This window comes from Coturnix japonica, unplaced genomic scaffold, assembly GCF_054131305.1.
Source record: "Coturnix japonica strain WE unplaced genomic scaffold, WE-NBRP24 Scf050, whole genome shotgun sequence".
Taxonomy (NCBI): Eukaryota; Metazoa; Chordata; class Aves; order Galliformes; family Phasianidae; genus Coturnix; species Coturnix japonica.
Genome location: NW_028188953.1, coordinates 2,225,763 through 2,248,032, shown reverse-complemented (window position 1 = coordinate 2,248,032; position 22,270 = coordinate 2,225,763). Strand labels below are relative to the sequence as shown.

Genomic DNA, 22,270 nt, shown 5'->3' with positions numbered 1-22,270 from the left:
ATGGGGTCTATGGGGTTATGGGGGCCCTATGGGGTCTATGGGGTTATGGGGTCTATGGGGTTATGGGGTTATGGGGTCTATGGGGACCCTATGGGGTCAGGGGGGATCTATGGGGTTATGGGGGCCCTATGGGGTTATGGGGTCTATGGGGTTATGGGGGACCCCCAGGATCTATGGGGCACAAAGGGGACAACGTGAGTTATGGGGTCTATGGGGTTATGGGGTCTATGGGGTTATGGGGTCTATGGGGTTATGGGGTCTATGGGGTTATGGGGGCTCTATGGGACCTATGGGGTTATGGGGGCCCTATGGGGTTATGGGGTCTATGGGGTTATGGGGGATCTATGGGGTTATGGGGGACCTATGGGGTTATGGGACCTATGGGGTTATGGGGTTATGGGGGATCTATGGGGCACAAAGGGGACACCGTGAATTATGGGGTCTATGGGGTTATGGGGTCTATGGTGTTATGGGGTTATGGGGTTATGGGGGATCTATGGGGTTATGGGGGATCTATGGGGTCTATGGGGTTATGGGGGATCTATGGGGTCTATGGGGTCTATGGGGTTATGGGGTCTATGGGGTTATGGGGGATCTATGGGGTTATGGGGGATCTATGGGGCACAAAGGGGACAACGTGAGTTATGGGGTCTATGGGGTTATGGGGTCTATGGGGTTATGGGGTCTATGGGGTTATGGGGGGGTTATGGGGTTATGGGGTCTATGGGGTCTATGGGGTTATGGGGTCTATGGGGTCTATGGGGTTATGGGGTCTATGGGGTCTATGGGGTCTATGGGGTTATGGGGTTATGGGGGATCTATGGGGTTATGGGGTTATGGGGGATCTATGGGGCACAAAGGGGACACCGTGAGTTATGGGGTCTATGGGGTTATGGGGGATCTATGGGGCACAAAGGGGACACCGTGAGTTATGGGGTCTATGGGGTTATGGGGTCTATGGGGTTATGGGGTCTATGGGGTTATGGGGGGGCTATGTGGTTATATGGGACTTATGGGGTCAGGAGGGATCTATGGGGTTATGGGGTCTATGGGGTTATGGGGCTGCGGGGGGTTCTATGGGGTTATGGGGGCCCTATGGGGTCAGGGGGGATCTATGGGGTTATGGGGTCTATGGGGTTATGGGGTTATGGGGTCTATGGGGTTATGGGGACCCTATGGGGTTATGGGGTCTATGGGGTTATGGGGACCCTATGGGGTTATATGGGACCTATGGGGTCACAGGGGATCTATGGGGTTATGGGGGACCCCCAGGATCTATGGGGCACAAAGGGGACACCGTGAGTTATGGGGTCTATGGGGTTATGGGGTCTATGGGGTTAAGGGGTCTATGGGGTTATGGGGGATCTATGGGGTCTATGGGGTTATGGGGTTATGGGGGATCTATGGGGTTATGGGGTTATGGGGGATCTATGGGGTTATGGGGGATCTATGGGGCACAAAGGGGACACCGTGAGTTATGGGGTCTATGGGGTTATGGGGGATCTATGGGGCACAAAGGGGACACCGTGAGTTATGGGGTCTATGGGGTTATGGGGTCTATGGGGGATCTATGGGGTTATGGGGTTATGGGGGATCTATGGGGCACAAAGGGGACACCGTGAGTTATGGGGTCTATGGGGTTATGGGGTCTATGGGGGATCTATGGGGTTATGGGGTTATGGGGGATCTATGGGGCACAAAGGGGACACCGTGAGTTATGGGGTTATGGGGGATCTATGGGGTTATGGGGTCTATGGGGTTATGGGGGATCTATGGGGCACAAAGGGGACACCGTGAGTTATGGGGTTATGGGGGATCTATGGGGTTATGGGGTCTATGGGGTTATGGGGGATCTATGGGGCACAAAGGGGACACCGTGAGTTATGGGGTCTATGGGGTTATGGGGTCTATGGGGTTATGGGGGGGCTATGGGGTCTATGGGGTTATGGGGGTCTATGGGGTTGGGGGGAGGTATGGGGTTATGGGGTTCTATGGGGTCTATGGGGCTTGGGGGGGTCTATGGGGTCTATGGGGTTGGGGGGGGCTATAGGGGTTATGGGGTTCTATGGGGTTATGGGGCTGCGGGGGGTTCTATGGGGTTTATGGGGTTCTATGGGGTCTATGGGGTTATGGGGACCCTATGGGGTTATATGGGACCTATGGGGTCACAGGGGATCTATGGGGTTATGGGGGACCCCCAGGATCTATGGGGCACAAAGGGGACAACGTGAGTTATGGGGTCTATGGGGTTATGGGGTCTATGGGGCACAAAGGGGACACCGTGAGTTATGGGGTCTATGGGGTTATGGGGGATCTATGGGGCACAAAGGGGACACCGTGACTTATGGGGTCTATGGGGTTATGGGGTTATGAGGGCCCTATGGGGTCAGGGGGATCTATGGGGTTATGGGGTCTATGGGGTTATGGGGGCCCTATGGGGTCTATGGGGTTATGGGGGCCCTATGGGGTCTATGGGGTTATGGGGGCCCTATGGGGTTATATGGGACTTATGGGGTCAGGAGGGATCTATGGGGTTATGGGGTCTATGGGGTTATGGGTTCTATGGGACCTATGGGGTCTATGGGGTTGTGGGGCCTATGGGGTTATGGGGGCCCTATGGGGCTATGGGGGACCTATGGGGTCAGGGGGGCCTTTGGGGTTATATGGGACCTATGGGGTCAGGGGGGATCTATGGGGTCTATGGGGCTATGGGGTTATGGGGGTCCTATGGGCTCAGGGGGGGATCTATGGGGTCTATGGGGTTATGGGGGCCCTATGGGGTCAGGGGGGATCTATGGGGTATATGGGGTTATGGGGTTATGGGGACCCTATGGGGTTATGGGGGACCTATGGGGTTATGGGGGACCTATGGGGTCAGGGGGGATCTATGGGGCCTATGGGGTTATGGGGCCCCTATGGGGTCAATGGGATCTATGGGGTTATGGGGTCAATGGGATCTGTGGGGTCAATGGGACCTATGGGGCTATGGGATCTATGGGGCCCCTATGGGGTCAATGGGATCTATGGTGTCCCTATGGGGTCAATGGGATCTATGGGGCCCCTATAGGGTCAATGGGATCTGTGGGGTCAATGGGATCTATGGGGCTATGGGGTCAATGGGATCTATGGGGCTATGGGGTCAATGGGATCTATGGGGCTATGGGGTCAATGGGATCTATGGGGCCCCTATGGGGTCAATGGGATCTATGGGGCCCCTATAGGGTCAATGGGATCAATGGGGCTATGGGATCTATGGGGCTATGGGGTCAATGGGATCTATGGGGCCCCTATGGTGTCAATGGGATCTATGGGGCCCCTATAGGGTCAATGGGATCAATGGGGCTATGGGATCTATGGGGGCCCTATAGGATCTATGGGATCTATGGGGTCAGTGGGATCTATGGGATCAATGTGATCCATGGGGCTATGGGGTAAATGGGATCTATGGGGTTATGGGGTCAATGGGATCTGTGGGGTCAATGGGATCTATGGGGTCAATGTGATCTATGGGGCCCCTATGGGGTCAATGGGATCTATGGGGTCAATGGGATCAATGGGGCCCCTATGGGGTCAATGGGATCTATGGGGTCAATGGGACCTATGGGGCTATGGGATCTATGGGGCGATGGGGTCAATGGGATCTATGGGGCCCCTATGGGGTCATTGGGATCTATGGGGCCCCTATAGGGTCAATGGGATCAATGGGGCTATGGGATCTATGGGGCCCCTATGGGGTCAATGGGATTTATGGGGCCCCTGTAGGGTCAATGGGATCAATGGGGCTATGGGGTCAATGGGATCTATGGGGTCAATGGGGCCCCTATGGGGTCAATGGGATCTATGGGGTCAATGGGACCTATGGGGCTATGGGATCTATGGGGCCCCTATGGGGTCAATGTGATCTATGGGGCCCGTATGGGGTCAATGGGATCTATGGGGTAAATGGGACCTATGGGGCTATGGGATCTATGGGGCCCCTATGGGGTCAATGGGATCTATGGGGCCCCTATAGGGTCAATGGGATCAATGGGGCTATGGGATCTATGGGGCTACGGGGTCAATGGGATCTATGGGGCTATGGGGTCAATGGGATCTATGGGGTCAATGGGATCTATGGGGCTATGGGGTCAATGGGATCTATGGGGTCAATGGGATCTATGGGGTCAATGGGATCTATGGGGCTATGGGATCTATGGGGCTATGGGGTCAATGGGACCTATGGGGCTATGGGATCTATGGGGCCCCTATAGGGTCAATGGGATCAATGGGGCTATGGGATCTATGGGGCTATGGGGTCAATGGGATCTATGGGTCAATGGGACCTATGGGGCTATGGGGTCAATGGGATCAATGGGGCTATGGGATCAATGGGGCTATGGGATCTATGGGGCCCCTATGGGGCTATGGGATCTATGGGGCCCCTATGGGGTCAATGGGATCTATGGGGCCCCTATAGGGTCAATGGGATCAATGGGGCTATGGGATCTATGGGGCTATGGGGTCAATGGGATCTATGGGGCTATGGGATCAATGGGGCTATGGGGTCAATGGGATCTATGGGGTCAATGGGACCTATGGGGCTATGGGATCTATGGGGCCCCTATGGGGTCAATGGGATCTATGGGGCCCCTATGGGGTCAATGGGATCTATGGGGCTACGGGGTCAATGGGATCAATGGGGCTATGGGATCTATGGGGCCCCTATAGGGTCAATGGGATCTATGGGGTTATGGGGTCAATGGGATCTATGGGTCAATGGGACCTATGGGGCTATGGGATCTATGGGGCCCTATGGGGTCAGTGGGATCTATGGGGCCCCTATAGGGTCAATGGGATCAATGGGGCTATGGGATCTATGGGGCCCCTATGGGGTCAATGGGATCTATGGGGCCCCTATAGGGTCAATGGGATCAATGGGGCTATGGGATCTATGGGGCCCCTATGGGGTCAATGGGATCTATGGGGCCCCTATAGGGTCAATGGGATCAATGGGGCTATGGGATCTATGGGGCTATGGGATCTATGGGGCTATGGGATAATCCCATTCTTCCCACCCCACATCTATAGGGCATCCCCGGAGCCACCGGCCCTATAGGACCCATAGGACAACCTGGATTACCCGTGAGTACCCCCCACCCCATAACCCCCACCCCATAACCCCCCACCCCATAAACCCCCCACCCCATAACCACCCCCACCCCATAACCCCCCATATCTGCCCCCTATATCTATGGGGTTGGGGGGGGTCCCACCCTACAATGACCATCCCATAAAACCCCATAGGGTCCGGCCGGCCCCAAAGGAGCCAAAGGAGCAATGGTGAGTGCAACCCCATAACGGCCCTATAACGGCCCTATAACGGCCCTATAACGGCCCTATAACTGCCCCCCATCATTTATAGGGTCAAGCCGGACCCAAAGGTGAACGCGGACCCCCCGGACCCCCAGGACACCCCGTAAGTGTCTATGGGGTCTATGGGGTTGGGAGGGGGCTATAGGGGTTCTGTGGGGTTATGGGGTTCTATGGGGTTATGGGGCCAGGGGGGGTTCTATGGGGTCTATGGGGTTTATTGGGTTCTATGGGGTTATGGGGTCTATGGGGTTGGGAGGGGTTCTATGGGGTCTATGGGGTCTATGGGGTTTATGGGGTTGTGGGGTTGTGGGGGGGCTATGGGGTTATGGGGTCTATGGGGTTGTGGGGTTCTATGGGGTCTATGGGGTCTATGGGGTTTATGGGGTCTATGGGGTTATGGGGGTCTATGGGGCTGGGAGGGTGCTATGGGGTTATGGGGTTCTATGGGGTTATGGGGCTGGGGGGGGTCTATGGGGTCTATGGGGTTGGGAGGGGTTCTATGGGGTTATGGGGTCTATGGGGGTTATGGGGTTCTATGGGGTTGGGGGGAGGTATGGGGTCTATGGGATCTATGGGGTTATGGGGTTCTATGGGGTCTATGGGGCTGGGGGGGGCTATGGGGTCTATGGGGTTATGGGGGTCTATGGGGTTGGGGGGATCTATGGGGTTATGGGTTTCTATGGGGTCTATGGGGGGAGTCTATGGGGTTTATGGGGTTCTATGGGGTTATGGGGTTTATGAGGTCTATGGGGTTGGGAGGGGGCTATAGGGGTTATGGGGTCTATGGGGTTGGGGGGAGGTATGGGGTTTATGGGGTTATGGGGTTGGGGGGAGGTATGGGGTCTATGGGGTTATGGGGTTCTATGGGGTCTATGGGGCTGGGGGGGGTCTATGGGGTCTATGGGGTTGGGAGGGGGCTATAGGAGTTATGGGGTTCTATGGGGTTATGGGGTTCTATGGGGTTATGGGGCCAGGGGGGTTCTATGGGGTCTATGGGGTTTATTGGGTTCTATGGGGTTATGGGGTTCTATGGGGTTATGGGGCTGCAGGGGGTTCTATGGGGTCTATGGGGTTTATGGGGTTCTATGGGGTTATGGGGTCTATGGGGTTGGGAGGGGGCTATAGGGGTTATGGGGTTGGGGGGAGGTATGGGGTTTATGGGGTCTATGGGGTTGGGAGGGGGCTATAGGGGTTATGGGGTTCTATGGGGTCTATGGGGTTGGGAGGGGTTCTATGGGGTTATGGGGTCTATGGGGTCTATGGGGTTGTGGGGGGGCTATGGGGTCTATGGGGCTGGGGGGGTCTATGGGGTCTATGGCGTTGGGGAGAGGTATGGGGTCTATGGGGTTATGGGGTTCTATGGGGTTTATGGGGTTCTATGGGGTTATGGGGTTCTATGGGGTTGGGAGGGGCTGGGGGGGGTCTATGGGGTCTATGGGGTTGGGAGGGGGCTATAGGGGTTATGGGGTTCTATGGGGTTATGGGGTTCTATGGGGTTCTATGGGGTTGGGGGGGTTATGGGTCCATCAGCCACTTATGGGGCCATCAGTCACTTATGGGGCAGGCACTTATGGGTCCATCATCCACTTATGGGTCCATCATCCACTTATGGGTCCATCATCCACTTATGGGTCCATCAGCCACTTATGGGTCCATCATCCACTTATGGGGTTGTGGGATCTATGGGGTTATGGGGTTCTATGGGGTTATGGGGTTCTATGGGGTTATGGGGTTCTATGGGGTCTATGGGGTTGGGAGGGGGCTATAGGGGTTATGGGGTTCTATGGGGTTATGGGGCTGCAGGGGGTTCTATGGGGTCTATGGGGCTGGGGGGGGTCTATGGGGTCTATGGGGTTGGGGGGGGGCTATAGGGATTATGGGGTTCTATGGGGTTATGGGGCTGGGGGGGTCTATAGGGTCTATGGGGTTTATGGGATCTATGGGGTTTATGGGATCTATGGGGGTCTATGGGGTTCTATGGGGTTGGGGGGGTTATGGGGCCGGCAGCCACTTATGGGTCCATCAGTCACTTATGGGGCAGCCACTTATGGGTCCATCATCCACTTATGGGGCCATCAGTCACTTATGGGTCCATCATCCACTTATGGGGTTGTGGGATCTATGGGGTTATGGGGTTCTATGGGGTTATGGGGTCAGGGGGGTCTATGGGGTTATGGGGCTGGGGGGGTCTATGGGGTTGGGAGGGGGCTATAGGGGTTATGGAGTCTATGGGGTTGGGGGGAGGTATGGGGTTTATGGGGTCTATGGGGTTATGGGGTTCTATGGGGTTCTATGGGGTTATGGGGTCTATGGGGTTTATGGGGTCTGTGGGGTTGTGGGGGGGCTATGGGGTCTATGGGGTTATGGGGGTCTATGGGGTCTATGGGGTTGGGGGGGTCTATGGGGTCTATGGCGTTGGGGGGAGGTATGGGGTTATGGGGTTCTATGGGGTTATGGGGCTGGGGGGGTCTATGGGGTCTATGGGGTTTATGGGGTTCTATGGGGTCTATGGGGTTCCATGGGGTTATGGGATCTATGGGGTTCTATGGGGTTCTATGGGGTTGGGGGGGTTATGGGGCCGTCAGCCACTTATGGGGTGGGCACTTATGGGTCCATCATCCACTTATGGGGTTGTGGGATCTATGGGGTTATGGGGTTCTATGGGGTTATGGGGGTCTATGGGGTTCTATGGGGTTATGGGGCTGTCTAAATGGGGTTATGGGGGTCTATGGGTTTCTATGGGGTTACGGGGTTCTATGAGGTTATGGGGCTGGGGGGGCTATGGGGTTATGGGGTTCTATGGGGTCTATGGGGTTGGGGGGGTTCTATGGGGTTATGGGGTTCTATGGGGTTATGGGGTTCTATGGAGTTATGGGGCTGTCTAAATGGGGTTATGGGGTTCTATGGGGTCTATGGGGTTATGAGGTTCTATGAGGTTATGGGGCTGGGGGGGCTATGGGGTTATGGGGTTCTATGAGGTTATGGGGCTGTCTAAATGGGGTTATGGGGGTCTATGGGGTTCTATGGGGTTATGGGGCTGTCTAAATGGGGTTATGGGGTTCTATGGGGTTCTATGGGGTTATGGGGTTATGGGGGTCTATGGGGTTCTATGGGGTTATGGGGTTCTATGGGGTTATGGGGTTCTATGGGGTTATGGGGTTCTATGAGGTTATGGGGCTGTCTAAATGGGGTTATGGGGTTCTATGGGGTTCTATGGGGTTATGGGGTTCTATGGGGTTCTATGGGGTTGGGGGGGTTATGGGGCCATCATCCACTTATGGGGTTGTGGGATCTATGGGGTTATGGGGTTCTATGGGGTCTATGGGGTTATGGGGTTCTATGAGGTTATGGGGTTTATTGGGTTCTATGGGGTTATGGGGTTCTATGGGGTTGGGAGGGGGCTATAGGGGTTATGGGGTTCTATGGGGTTATGGGGTTCCATGGGGTCTATGGGGTTTATGGGGTTCTATGGGGTTATGGGGTCTATGGGGTTGGGAGGGGGCTATAGGGGTTATGGGGTTCTATGGGGTTATGGGGTTCTATGGGGTCTATGGGGTTGGGGGGGTCTATGGGGTCTATGGCGTTGGGGAGAGGTATGGGGTCTATGGGGTTTATGGGGTTCTATGGGGTCTATGGGGTTGGGAGGGGGCTATAGGGGTTATGGGGTCTATGGGGTTGGGGGGAGGTATGGGGTTTATGGGGTCTATGGGGTCTATGGGGTTGGGGGGGGTCTATGGGGTTATGGGGTTCTATGGGGTTCTATGGGGTTGGGGGGGTTATGGGTCCATCATCCACTTATGGGGCCATCAGTCACTTATGGGGCGGGCACTTATGGGTCCATCATCCACTTATGGGTCCAGCATCCACTTATGGGTCCAGCATCCACTTATGGGGCAGCCACTTATGGGTCCATCATCCACTTATGGGTCCATCAGTCACTTATGGGGCGGGCACTTATGGGTCCATCAGTCACTTATGGGGCAGCCACTTATGGGTCCCGATCCCCATAGGGTCCCCCTGGTGAAGTGATCCAACCTCTTCCCCTTCAATCGAGCCCAAAACGCCGTCGATCCATCGACGCCTCCGAACCCATTGAAGACCTGGATGATACTTATGGGGCCGGAACCTCCCACCCCATAAGTGTGGGGCTGGTTGAGATGTTGGGGGTTATGGGGCGGGAGGTGGAAGCCATGAGACGACCCGATGGGAGCCGGGAACATCCAGCCAGGAGCTGCCATGACATCAAGATTGGATATAAAGACATCGAGGATGGTCAGTCACCCCATAGAAACCCTATAGAAACCCTATAGAACCCCATAGAGACCCATAGGGACCCATATAACCCCATAGAGACCCATAGAAACCCTATAGGGTCCCATATAACCCCATAGAGACCCATAGGGACACATAGAGACACATAGAGTCCCATAGGGATCTATAGGGACCCATAGAGACCCTATATGGACCTATAGGGACCCATAGAGACCCTATAGGGACACATAGGGACACATAGGGATCCATAGGGATCCATAGAGACCCTATAGGAACCCATATAACCCCATAGAGACCCATAGAGAACCATAGAGAGCCATAGGGACCCATAGAGACCCATTGAGACCCATAGAGACCCTATAGGGACACATAGGGACCCTATAGGGACCCATAGAACCCATAGAGACCTATAGGGTCACATAGAACCCCATAGAGATCCATAGGGTCCCATAGAGAGCCATAGAGACCCATAGAGAGCCATTGAGACCCGTAGAGACCCATAGGGATCCATAGAGACCCTATAGGGAGCCATAGAACCCCATAGATTGAGACCCATAGATTGAGATCCATAGGGTCCCATAGAGACCCATAGGGACCCATAGAGACCCTATAGGGACCCATAGAGAGCCATAGAACCCCATAGAGAACCATAGAGAGCCATAGGGATCCATAGGGATCTATAGGGTCCCATAGAGAGCCATAGAGATCAATAGAGAGCCATTGAGACCCATAGAGACACATAGAGACCCTATAGGGACCCATAGAGACCCATAGAACCCATAGAGACCTATAGGGTCACATAGAACCCCATAGAGAGCCAGGGAACATCCAGCCAGGAGCTGCCACGACATCAAGATTGGACATAAAGACATCGAGGATGGTCAGTCACCCTATAGAAACCCCATAGAAACCCTATAGAGACCCACAGAACCCATAGAACCCATAGAGACCTATAGGGACCCATAGAGACATATAGGGTCACATAGAACCCCATAGAGAACCATAGGGATCCATAGACCTCAACATCGGCCATAAAGACATCGAGGATGGTCAGTCACCCCATAGAAACCCTATAGGGACCCTATAGGGTCCCATAGAACCCCATAGAGACCCATAGAGAGCCATAGGGATCATAGAGAGCCATTGAGACCCATAGAGAGCCATTGAGACCCATAGAGAGCCATAGGGATCCATAGGGACACATAGGGACCCATAGCACCCCATAGAGACCCTATAGGGTCCCATATAACCCCATAGAGAGCCATAAGGACCCATAGAGACCCATAGGGACCCATAGAGATCCATAGAGATCAATAGAGAGCCATTGAGACCCATAGAGAGCCATAGGGACACATAGGGACCCATAGGGACCCATAGCACCCCATAGAGACCCTATAGGGTCCCATATAACCCCATAGAGACCCTATAGGGTCCCATATAACCCCATAGAGACCCTATAGGGACCCATAGAGAACCATAGAGAGCCATAGGGACCCATAGAGACCCATAGGGACCCATAGGGACCCATAGAGACCCTATAGGGACCCATAGAGAACCATAGGGTCCCATAGAGACCCATAGAGAGCCATAAAAACCCATAGAGAGCCATAGAGACCCATAGAACCCCATAGAGACCCATAGGGACACATAGAGACACATAGAGTCCCATAGGGATCCATAGAGACCCATAGGGACCCATAGCGCCCCATAGAGACCCTATAGGGTCCCATATAACCCCATAGAGACCTATAGGGTCACATAGAACCCCATAGAGAGCCAGGGAACATCCAGCCAGGAGCTGCCACGACATCAAGATTGGACATAAAGACATCGAGGATGGTCAGTCACCCTATAGAAACCCTATAGGGACCCTATAGAAACCCTATAGGGACCCATAGAACCCCATAGAACCCCATAGAAACCCCATAAGGACCCCATAGAAACCCTATAGGGACCCTATAGGGACCCCATAGAGACCTATAGGGTCCCATAGGGATCTATAGGGACCCATAGAGAGCCACGACATCAAGATTGGACATAAAGACATCGAGGATGGTCAGTCACCCCATAGAAACCCCATATAACCCCATAGAGACCCATAGGGAGCCATATAACCCCATAGGGACCCCATAGGGACCCCATAAGGACCCATAGAACCCCATAGGGTCCCATAGAGACCCATAGAGAGCCATAGAGACCCATAGAGAGCCATAGGGTCCCATAGAGATCCATAGAGATCAATAGAGAGCCATTGAGACCCATATAACCCCATAGAGACCCTATAGGGACCCATAGAGACCCTATAGGGACCCATATAACCCCATAGAGACCCATAGGGACCCCATAAGGACCCATAGAACCCCATAAAGAGCCATAGGGTCCCATAGAGAGCCATAGAGATCAATAGAGAGCCATTGAGAACCATAGAGACCCATAGGGACCCATAGAGACCCTATAGGACACATAGGGACCCATAGAGACCCATAGGGACCCCATAGAGACATATAGGGTCACATAGAACCCATAGAGACCTATAGGGTCCCATAGAACTTCATAGAGACCCGTATAACCCCATAAGGTCCCATAGAGAACCATAGAGAGCCATAGGGATCCATAGGGACCCATAGAGACTCATATAACCCCATAGAAACCCTATAGGGACCCATAGAGACCCTATAGGGACCCATATAACCCCATAGAGACCCATAGAACCCCATAGAGACCCATAGGGACCCTATAGGGACCCATAGAAACCCATAGAGACCTATAGGGTCACATAGAACCCCATAGAGAGCCAGGGAACATCCAGCCAGGAGCTGCCACGACATCAAGATCGGACATAAAGACATCGAGGATGGTCAGTCACCCCATAGAAACCCCATAGGGACCCATAGAGACCCTATAGGGTCCCATAGAGACATATAGGGTCACATAGAACCCCATAGGGACCCATATAACCCCATAGAGACCCATAGGGACCCGTATAACCCCATAGAGACCTATAGGGTCCCATAGAGACCTATAGGGTCCCATAGAGATCCATAGGGTCCCATAGGGATCCATAGACCTCAAGATCAGCCATAAAGACATCGAGGATGGTCAGTCACCCCATAGAAACCCTATAGAGACCCATAGAAACCCTATAGGGACCCTATAGGGACCCACAGAGAGCCATAGAGAACCATAGAGACCCTATAGGGACCCATAGAGATCCATAGAGACCCATAGGGACACATAGAGACCTATAGAGACCTATAGGGTCCCATAGAGAACCATAGAGACCCTATAGGGACCCATAGAGAACCATAGGGTCCCATAGAGACCCATAGAGAGCCATAAAAACCCATAGAGAGCCATAGAGACCCATAGAACCCCATAGAGACCCATAGGGACACATAGAGACACATAGAGTCCCATAGGGATCCATAGAGACCCATAGGGACCCATAGCGCCCCATAGAGACCCTATAGGGTCCCATATAACCCCATAGAGACCTATAGGGTCACATAGAACCCCATAGAGAGCCAGGGAACATCCAGCCAGGAGCTGCCATGACATCAAGATTGGACATAAAGACATCGAGGATGGTCAGTCACCCCATAGAAACCCTATAGAAACCCCATAGAGACCCTATAGGGACCCATAGAATCCCATAGAGAGCCTATAGGGTCCCATAGAGAGCCATAGGGATCCATAGGGACCCATAGGGATCCATAGGGTCCCATAGAGACCTATAGGGAACCATAGACCTCAACATCGGCCATAAAGACATCGAGGATGGTCAGTCACCCCATAGAAACCCTATAGGGACCCTATAGGGACCCATAGAACCCCATAGAGACCCTATAGGGACCCATAGGGATCATAGAGAGCCATTGAGACCCATAGAGAGCCATAGAGAACCATAGAGAGCCATAGGGATCCATAGGGACACATAGGGACCCATAGCGCCCCATAGAGACCCTATAGGGTCCCATATAACCCCATAGAGAGCCATAGGGACCCATATAACCCCATAGAGACCCTATAGGGACCCCATAGAGACATATAGGGACCCATATAACCCCATAGAGACCCGTATAACCCCATAGGGACCCATAGAGACACATAGGGATCCATATTAATTACCCCCCCAGTTAATTAATGACCCCCCTAATGAGTTAATGACCCCCCCATTGAGTTAATTATCCCCCCCTTGAGTTAATTACCCCCCCAGTTAATTAATTACCCCCATAATGAGTTAATGACCCCCCCATTAAGTTAATGACCCCCCCATTGAGTTAATTACCCCCCCATTGAATTAATGACCCCTCTAATGAGTTAATGACCCCCCCATTGAGTTAATGACCCCCCCATTGAGTTAATTACCCCCCCAGTTAATTAATTACCCCCATAATGAGTTAATTACCCCCCCATTGAGTTAATTACCCCTAATGAGTTAATTACCCTCATAATTAATTACCCCCCCATGTCTCCCCCCACTGTGTTAATTACCCCCCCATTAAGTTAATGACCCCCCCATTGAGTTAATGACCCCCCCATTGAGTCAATGACCCCCCCATTAAGTTAATGACCCCCCTAATGAGTTAATGACCCCCTTAATTAACGAGTTCATTAATTACCTTCCAGGCCATTACTGGGTGGACCCGAACCGCGGCTGTTCCCGTGACGCCATCCCCGTCTATTGTCGCTTCTCCGAGGGGGGGGGGGCCACGTGTCTGCCCCCCCACAACTACACGCAGGTCAGAGACCCCCCCCCATAGACCCCCCCACCCCCCATATAACCCCCCTTAGGACCCCCTAAACCCCCTTAGGACCCCCAATCCCCCCCTTAAGACCCCCTTAGGACCCCCCAAACCCCCCATATCCCCCCATATCCCCCCCCTTATCCCCCCATATCCCCCCATATCCCCCCATATCCCCCCCATATCCCCCCTATATCCCCCCATATCCCCCCATATAACCCCATATCCCCCATATCCCCCTATTTCCCCCCATATAATCCCATATCCCCCCATATAACCCCATATCCCCCCCTTAAGACCCCATATCCCCCCATATAACCCCATATCCCCCCATATCCCCCCCCAACCCCCTATATCCCCCCTTAGGACCCCCATAGCCCCCCCACCCCCCCCTTACGACCCCCTAAACCCCCCTTAGGACCCCCATATCCCCCCTTAAGACCCCCAGTCCCCCCCTTACGACCCCCATAGCCCCCCCATCCCCCCCTTAGGACCCCCTTAGGACCCCCATATCCCCCCCATATCCCCCCATATCCCCCCATATCCCCCCTTATGACCCCCCCACCCCCCATATAACCCCCCTTAGGACCCCCCAAACCCCCCATATCCCCCCCATATCCCCCCCATACCCCCCCTTACGACCCCCTAGACCCCCTTACGACCCCCATATCCCCCCCATATCCCCCCCATATCCCCCCTTATACCCCCCATATCCCCCCATATCCCCCCCCAACCCCCTATATCCCCCCCTTAGGACCCCCATAGCCCCCCCTAGACCCCCTTATGACCCCCTAAACCCCCCTTAGGACCCCCATATCCCCCCATATCCCCCCATATCCCCCCTTAAAACCCCCCCAACCCCCTAGACCCCCCCATATCCCCCCCATATCCCCCCATATCCCCCCTTATACCCCCCATATCCCCCCCTTAAGACCCCCTAGACCCCCTTTACGACCCCTAAACCCCCCATATCCCCCCAATATCCCCCCTTACGACCCCCCCACCCCCCATATAACCCCCCTTAGGACCCCCTTAGGACCCCCATATCCCCCCCATATCCCCCCTGAAGCCCCCCATTCCCCCCATAGACCCCCTATATCCCCCCATATCCCCCCATATCCCACCCTTAGGACCCCCATTTCCCCCCATATCCCCCCTTATGACCCCTAAACCCCCCTTAGGACCCCCATATCCCCCCCATATCCCCCCATATCCTCCCATATCCCCCCCTTATCCCCCCCATATCCCCCCATATAACCCCATATCCCCCATATCCCCCCAAACCCCCCATATCCCCCCCATATCCCCCCTTATGACCCCATAGACCCCATTTACGACCCCCATATCCCCCCATATCCCCCCATATAACCCCATTTCCCCCCCTTATACCCCTATATCCCCCCATATCCCCCCTTATGACCCCCCCACCCCCCATATAACCCCCCTTAGGACCCCCATATCCCCCCATATCCCCCCCATATCCCCCCATATCCCCCCATATCCCCCCATATCCCCCCCATTTCCCCCCCATTTCCCCCCCTTTACGCCCCCCATATCCCCCCTTATGACCCCATAGACCCCATTTAAGACCCCCATATCCCCCCATATCGCCCTATATCCCCCCATATCCCCCCATATCCCCTCTTAGAACCCCCCAAAACCCCCATATCCCCCCATTTCCCCCCATATCCCCCCATATAACCCCATATCCCCCCCTAGACCCCCTTAGGACCCCCCATATCCCCCCATATCCCCCCATATAACCCCATATCCCCCCCTAGACCCACTTAGGACCCCCCATTTCCCCCCATATCCCCCCCATATCCCCCTATATCCCCCCATATCCCCCCCATATAACCCCATTTCCCCCCCTTATACCCCTATATCCCCCCATATCCCCCCTTATGACCCCCCCACCCCCCATATAACCCCCCTTAGGACCCCCATATCCCCCCATATCCCCCCCATATTCCCCCATATAACCCCATATCCCCCATATCCCCCCCCCCCCCCCCCAAACCCCCCATATCCCCCCTTATGACCCCATAGACCCCATTTACGACCCCCATATCCCCCCATATCCCCCCATATCCCCCCCATATCCCCCCTTATACCCCCCATATCCCCCCATATCCCCCCCATATCCCCCCATATCCCCCCATATCCCCCCTTATACCCCCCATATCCCCCCCATATCCCCCCATATCCCCCCTTACGACCCCCGTATCCCCCTATATATCCCCATTTCCCCCTTAGGACCCCCCAAACCCCCCTTAGGACCCCCATATCCCCCCCATATCCCCCCATATCTTCCCATATCCCCCCCTTCTCCCCCCCATATCCCCCCATATAACCCCATATCCCCCATATCCCCCCAAACCCCCCATATCCCCCCCATATCCCCCCTTATGACCCCATAGACCCCATTTACGACCCCCATATCCCCCCCATATCCCCCCCATATCCCCCCATATCCCCCCATATCCCCTCTTAGAACCCCCCAAACCCCCCATATCCCCCCATTTCCCCCCATATCCCCCCCATATAACCCCATATCCCCCCATATCCCCCCTTATGACCCCCTAGACCCCATTTACGACCCCCATATCCCCCCATATCCCCCCCATATAACCCCATATCCCCCCATATCCCCCCCCAACCCCCTATATCCCCCCTTAGGACCCCCATAGCCCCCCCTAGACCCCCTTATGACCCCCTAAACCCCCCTTAGGACCCCCATATCCCCCCTTATACCCCCCATATCCCCCCATATCCCCCCCATATCCCCCCATATCCCCCCATATCCCCCCATATCCCCATTTCCCCCCCTTTACGCCCCCCATATCCCCCCTTATGACCCCATAGACCCCATTTAAGACCCCCATATCCCCCCATATCCCCTCTTAGAACCCCCCAAAACCCCCATATCCCCCCATTTCCCCCCATATCCCCCCATATAACCCCATATCCCCCCCTAGACCCCCTTAGGACCCCCCATTTCCCCCCATATCCCCCCCATATCCCCCATATCCCCCCTTATTACCCCCCATATCCCCCCATATCCCCCCTTGACGCCCCCCATATCCCCCATTATGACCCCCCCAACCCCCTAGACCCCCTTACGACCCCCACTCCCCCCCATATCCCCCCCATTTCTCCCCCAACCCCCTATATCCCCCCTTAGGACCCCCTAAACCCCCTTACGACCCCCAATCCCCCCCTTAAGACCCCCTTACGACCCCCATATCCCCCCATATCCCCCCCATATCCCCCCCATACCCCCCATGTCCCCCCCATATCCCCCCTTATACCCCCCACATCCCCCCATCTCCCCCCTTATACCCCCCATATCCCCCCATATCCCCCCATATCCCCCCATATCCCCCCCCATATCCCCCCTATATCCCCCCTATATCCCCCCATATGACCTCCTAAACCCCCCATATCCCCCCTTATGACCCCCTAAACCCCCCTTACGACCCCCATATCCCCCCATATCCCCCCCTTACGACCCCCATATCCCCCCTATATCCCCCCATATCCCCCCATATCCCCCCTTATCCCCCCCATATCCCCCCATATCCCCCCATATCCCCCCCATATCCCCCATATCCCCCCCATATCCCCCCTTACAACCCCCTAAACCCCCTTACGACCCCCTAGACCCCCTTTATGACCCCTAAACCCCCCTTAGGACCCTCAGACCCCCCATATCCCCCCCTTACGACCCCCATATCCCCCCATATCCCCCCTTACGACCCCCATATCCCCCCATATCCCCCCTTACGACCCCCATATCCCCCCATATCCCCCCCATATCCCCCCTTATGACCCCATAGACCCCATTTACGACCCCCATATCCCCCCATATCCCCCCCATATCCCCCCATATCCCCCCTTATGACCCCATAGACCCCATTTACGACCCCCATATCCCCCCATATCCCCCCCATATCCCCCCATATCCCCCCTTATGACCCCATAGACCCCATTTACGACCCCCATATCCCCCCATATCCCCCCCATATCCCCCCACAACCCCCTATATCCCCCCTTATGACCCCCATTTCCCCCTTTACGACCCCAATCCCCCCTTACGACCCCCATATCCCCCCATTTCCCCCCCTTATCCCCCCTTATAACCCCCCAACCCCCCATATAACCCCCCTTAGGACCCCCATATCCCCCCATATCCCCCCATCTCCCCCCCATATCCCCCCCTTAAGACCCCATATCCCCCCATATCCCCCCATATCCCCCTTATGACCCCCAATCCCCCCCTTAAGACCCCCATATCCCCCCATTTCCCCCCCTTTACGCCCCCCATACTCCCCCTTATGACCCCATAGACCCCATTTACGACCCCCATATCCCCCCATATAACCCCATATCCCCCCCATATCCCCCCATATCCCCCCCTTATACCCCCCATATCCCCCCTTAGGACCCCCATATCCCCCCTTATGACCCCATAGGACCCCCTTAGGACCCCCTAAACCCCCCATATCCCCCCATCTCCCCCCTTATCCCCCCCATATCCCCCCCATATCCCCCATATCCCCCCCATATCCCCCCTTACAACCCCCTAGACCCCCTTAGGACCCCCAATCCCCCCTAGACCCCCTTATGACCCCCTAAACCCCCCTTAAGACCCCCATATCCCCCCATATCCCCCCTTATGACCCCATAGACCCCATATAACCCCATATCCCCCCTTATGACCCCATAGACCCCATATAACCCCATATCCCCCCTATATCCCCCCATATGACCCCCTAAACCCCCCATATCCCCCCATATGCCCCCTTATACCCCCCATATCCCCCCATATCCCCCCATATCCCCCCATATAACCCCATATCCCCCCATATCCCCCCATACCCCCCCATATCCCCCCCTTATACCCCCCATATCCCCCCATATCCCCCCTTAAAACCCCCCCAACCCCCTAGACCCCCCCATATCCCCCCCATATCCCCCCTATATCCCCCTATATCCCCCCATCTCCCCCCCATATCCCCCCCTTAAGACCCCATATCCCCCCTTATGACCCCCTAGACCCCCTTTACGACCCCTAAACCCCCCATATCCCCCCAATATCCCCCCTTACGACCCCCCCACCCCCCATATAACCCCCCTTAGGACCCCCCAAACCCCCCATATCCCCCCCATATCCCCCCATATCCCCCCCTTACGACCCCCATATCCCCCCATATAACCCCATATCCCCCCATATCCCCCCTATATCCCCCCATATCCCCCCCATATCCCCCCATATCCCCCCATATCCCCCCATCTCCCCCCATATCCCCCCCATATCCCCCCATATCCCCCCATATCCCCCCTATATCCCCCCATATCCCCCCATATAACCCCATATCCCCCATATCCCCCCATTTCCCCCCATATTCCCCCCATATCCCCCCATATCCCCCCATATCCCCCCTTATACCCCCCATATCCCCCCCTTACGACCCCCATATCCCCCCATATCCCCCCCCAACCCCCTATATCCCCCCTTAGGACCCCCATAGCCCCCCCTAGACCCCCTTATGACCCCCTAAACCCCCCTTAGGACCCCCTAAACCCCCCTTAGGACCCCCATATCCCCCCATATCCCCCCATATTCCCCCCATATCCCCCCATATCCCCCCCATATCCCCCTAAACCCCCCATATCCCCCCCTACGACCCCCATATCCCCCCCTTAAGACCCCATATCCCCCCTTATACCCCCCATTACGACCCCCATATCCCCCCCTTAAGACCCCATATCCCCCCTTATGACCCCCTAGACCCCATTTACGACCCCCATACCCCCCATATCCCCTCTATATCCCCCCATATCCCCCCCTTACGACCCCCATATCCCCCCATCTCCCCCCATATCCCCCCATATCCCCCCCATATCCCCCCATATCCCCCCCTTACGACCCCCATCTCCCCCCCCAGGTATCCCCGGTCCAGCTCCGCTTCCTGCGCCTGTTGAGCTCGGCGGCCACTCAGAGCGTTTCCCGGCGGTGTCCAGCAGGGGGCGCCATCCCCCCGTTAAAACTCATTGCGGCCAATGGGGAACGGCTGGAACCCGGCAGCGACCGGCTCAGAGTCACCGACAGCCAAGAGTGTGGGGTGAGACCCTATAGGGGACCCTATAAGGAACCCTATAAGGGACCCTATAACAACAGACCCTATAAGGGACCCTATAACATACCCTATAACAACAGACCCCATAACAGACCCCATAACCGGCCCTATAAGGCCCTATAGGGGACCCCACAGCCAGCAGTGTGGGGTGAGACCCTATAGGGGACCCTATAACCGGCCCTATAGGGGACCCTATATAACAACAGACCCCATAACAGACCCCATAACCGGCCCTATAAGGGACCCCAGAACCGGCCCTATAAGGGACCCTATAACAGACCCTATAAGGGACCCTATAAGGAACCCTATAAGGAACCCTATAAGGGACCCTATAACATACCCTATAAGGGACCCCATAACCGGCCCTATAGGGGACCCTATAACAGACCCTATAGGGGACCCTATAACAGACCCTATAACCGGCCCTATAGGGGACCCTATAACAGACCCTATAAGGGACCCTATAACAGACCCTATAACAGACCCTATAGCTGGCCCTATAACAGACCCTATAAGGGACCCTATAACAGACCCTATAAGTGACCCTATAAGGGACCCTATAAGGGACCCTATAAGGGGCCCTATAAGGAACCCTATAATATACCCCATAACCAGACCCATAGGGGACCCCATAGCCAGCAGTGTGGGGTGAGACCCTATAGGGGACCCTATAAGGAACCCTATATAACAACAGACCCCATAACAGACCCTATAAGGGACTCTATAACAGATTCTATAAGGGACCCTATAACAGACCCTATAAGGGACCCTATAAGGGACCCTATAACCAGCCCTATAAGGAACCCTATAAGGGACCCTATAACTGACCCTATAAGGGACCCTATAACAGACCCTATAAGGGACCCTATAACAGACCCTATAAGGGACCCTATATGGAACCCTATAAGGGACCCTATAAGGAACCCTATAGGGGACCCTATAACAGACCCTATAAGGGACCCTATAAGGGACCCTATAACAGACCCTATAACAGACCCTATAAGGGGCCCTATAACAGACCCTATAACAGACCCTATAAGGAACCCTATAAAGAACCCTATAACAGACCCTATAAGGGACCCTATAACAGACCCTATAACAGACCCTATAAGGGACCCTATAACAGACCCTATAAGGGACCCTATAAGGGACCCTATAAGGAACCCTATAAGGGACCCTATAACAGACCCTATAAGGGACCCTATAAGGGACCCTATAAGGGACCCTATAACAGACCCTATAACAGACCCTATAACAGACCCTATAGGGGACCCTATAAGGGACCCTATAGCAGACCCTATAAGGGACCCTATAACGGACCCTATAAGGGACCCTATAACAGACCCTATAAGGGACCCTATAAGGGACCCTATAACAGACCCTATAAGGGACCCTATATGGAACCCTATAAGGGACCCTATAAGGGACCCTATAACTGGCCCTATAACAGACCCTATAAGGGACCCTATAAGGGACCCTATAAGGAACCCTATAAGGGACCCTATAACATACCCTATAAGGGACCGTATAAGGGACCCTATAAGGGACCCTATAACAGACCCTATAACCGGCCCTATAAGGGACCCTATAACTGGCCCTATAAGGGACCCTATAAGGGACCCTATAAGGGACCCTATAACCGGACCTATAAGGGATCCCATAACAGACCCTATAACAGACCCTATAAGGGACCCTATAAGGGACCCTATAACCAGCTCTATAAGGGACCCTATAGGGGACCCTATAACAGACCCTATA

The 22,270-nt window shown here is 54.9% G+C and overlaps 1 protein-coding gene across 1 annotated transcript in view; it reads left to right on the top strand.

Moving 5' to 3' along the window:
• The window catches only part of COL11A2 (collagen type XI alpha 2 chain), a 37,094-nt gene that overhangs the window by 5,920 nt on the left and 8,904 nt on the right, over window positions 1–22,270 (top strand). The window contains exons 4-9 of the mRNA XM_085532673.1: window positions 5,068–5,121; window positions 5,284–5,319; window positions 5,402–5,455; window positions 9,363–9,624; window positions 14,254–14,366; window positions 20,321–20,497. Coding sequence (XP_085388799.1) covers window positions 5,068–5,121; window positions 5,284–5,319; window positions 5,402–5,455; window positions 9,363–9,624; window positions 14,254–14,366; window positions 20,321–20,497 — 696 coding nt within the window. The remainder of the gene's footprint in view (window positions 1–5,067; window positions 5,122–5,283; window positions 5,320–5,401; window positions 5,456–9,362; window positions 9,625–14,253; window positions 14,367–20,320; window positions 20,498–22,270) is intronic.